The sequence below is a fragment of the Aureococcus anophagefferens genome, assembly GCF_000186865.1.
Source record: "Aureococcus anophagefferens unplaced genomic scaffold AURANscaffold_7, whole genome shotgun sequence".
NCBI lineage: Eukaryota > Pelagophyceae > Pelagomonadales > Pelagomonadaceae > Aureococcus > Aureococcus anophagefferens.
This window is the reverse complement of record NW_008705567.1, coordinates 773,451-775,872: the sequence shown is the minus strand read 5'-3', so window position 1 is coordinate 775,872 and position 2,422 is coordinate 773,451. Positions and strand designations below refer to the sequence as shown.

At 64.4% G+C, this 2,422-nt stretch overlaps 1 protein-coding gene across 1 annotated transcript in view; it reads left to right on the top strand.

Annotated features, from left to right (window-relative positions):
* Positions 1 to 2,422, top strand: part of AURANDRAFT_63475 (hypothetical protein) — a gene marked incomplete at both ends in the record, with an annotated part of 4,411 nt that overhangs the window by 488 nt on the left and 1,501 nt on the right. The window contains one exon of the mRNA XM_009038114.1: positions 47 to 673. Coding sequence (XP_009036362.1) covers positions 47 to 673 — 627 coding nt within the window. The remainder of the gene's footprint in view (positions 1 to 46; positions 674 to 2,422) is intronic.

Here is a 2,422-nt window from a genome sequence, read left to right as displayed (position 1 = left end):
GGGCAAGTCGCCCGCGAAGCGCTGCGACAAGGAGTCCAAGTCCAAGGTCTTGGCCAGCGACGCCTGCCCCGTGGCGTGCGACGCCTGCCCGACCTGGGCGGAGGTGACGGAGGACCTCCAGGAGACCTGCGACGCGGCCGAGGACGAGATCACCGCGCTCGAGGCCAACCTCGCGCGCGGCGAAGGCGAGATCGCCGCGCTCAAGGCCGCGAACGCCGCGCTCGAGGGCAAGGTGGCCGAGCTCGAGGCCAAGCTCGAGGCCCCGACGCCCGCGCCGACGGTCGACCCCACGGCAGCGCCTACGACGGCGCCGACGGCGGCCCCCACGCTCGAGCTCACGCTCGAGCCCACAGCGGCGCCCACGGCGCCCCCCACGGCCGCGCCGACGGCTTCCACGTGCGCCGCGAACGAGTGGTTGGTCTGCGAAAAGTGCCCCAGAGGCGCCACGTGCGACGGCGCCAACGCCGTGTGCGAAGGCGAGGGCAGTTGGTACGTCAACCGCTTCAACGTCTGCCTCGAGTGCCCGAACGGCTACACGTGCGACGGCGTCACCAAGACGTGCGCCGTCAACAAGTACGTCGACAACAACGAGTGCCTCGAGTGCCCGGCTAGCGCGACGTGCGACGGCGTCAACGCCGTGTGCGATAACGTCAACAAGTACGTCGACAACAACGTGTGCCTCGAGTGCCCGGCTAGCGCGACGTGCGACGGCATCGACGCGACGTACTCTCCGACGGACGGGACCGAACTCAAGACCGCGGTCGACGAGTGGATCGGCGACGCGACGAGCGCGGAGGCCAAGTACACGCACATCGGCAAGTGGGACACGTCCAAGGTGACGGACATGTCCTACCTGTTCTGCGTGCGGGAGGGGTGGATGGATTATGAGTATTATGCCGACAACTATGGAGATTGCGTGCTCACGGACGACACATTCAACGAGGCCATCGGCGCCTGGGACACGTCGTCGGTGACGGACATGTACGGCACGTTCACGGAGGCCTCCGCCTTCAACGCGACCATCGACGCCTGGGACACGTCGTCGGTGACGGACATGTACGGCACGTTCGAGGGCGCCACCGCCTTCAACGCGGACATCGGCGGCTGGGACACGTCGAAGGTCACGGACATGTACTGGATGTTCTTCAGTGCTTCCGCCTTCGACCAGGACATCGGCGCCTGGGACGTGTCGAAGGTGGAATGGTTTTACGGAATGTTCTTCAGCGCCATCGCCTTCGACCAGGACATCGGCGGCTGGGACACGTCGAAGGTCACGGACATGGGCGGCGCGTTCTCCGACGCCACCGTCTTCAACCAGGACATCGGCGCCTGGGACGTGTCGAAGGTGGAATGGTTTTACGAAATGTTCTCCAGCGCCATCGCCTTCGACCAGGACATCGGCGGCTGGGACACGTCGAAGGTCACGGACATGGGCAGCGCGTTCTCCGACGCCACCGTCTTCAACCAGGACATCGGCGCCTGGGACGTGTCGAAGGTGGAAGGGTTTTACGAAATGTTCTCCAGCGCCATCACCTTCAACCAGGACATCGGCGGCTGGGACACGTCGAAGGTGACGGACATGAGCGGCACATTCTACATCGCCACCGCCTTCAATCAACCCATCGGCGACTGGGACGTGTCGAAGGTGGTGGAAGGGTTTAACGGAATGTTCTCCAGCGCCATCGCCTTCGACCAGGACATCAGCGGCTGGAACCCATCGTCCGTGACGGCGCAGGACTATATGTATTATATGTTCACCGACGCCACCGCCTTCGCGGAAGGCCAATCGTGCCCGCCCTGGGCCCCTGAGGTGGCAGGGGGGCCCTGCAAGGCCTGAGAGGATACCGACGCCTTCTGCGGCGAAGAGGCCGCGGCGGGCAAGTGCGACGCGAACCGGGACTACATGATCGATAACTGCGCGGCGTCGTGCGGCTTCTGCGAATAACGAGATGAGGACGACGAGATGAGAACAAGAAGAGGATGACGAGAACACGACGACGAGAGACCACGACGAGAACGACGAGATGAGAACGAGAAGAGGACGACGAGATGAGAACGAGAAGAGGACGACGAGATGAGAACGAGAAGAGGACGATGAGAACATGACGACGAAACGAGAAAGACGAGATGAGAAAGACGAGATGAGAACGACGAGATGAGAACGAGAAGAGGACGATGAGAATACGACGACGAGAGACACGTTGACGAGATGAGAACGACGACGAGATGAGAACGACGAGAACACGACGACGACGACCTCGCGGCTGCTCCCGCACCGCGCGGACGCCGCCCGGCGACGTCCGCCCTCGGACGCCGCCGCCGCCGCCGACGCCCCGCGCGTCGGCGTCGACCTCCCCACTGTACATAGCCGCCCAGGCGGCACCCGCCACCCCTGCTTGCACCCCCTCCCCGCGCGCGCCGG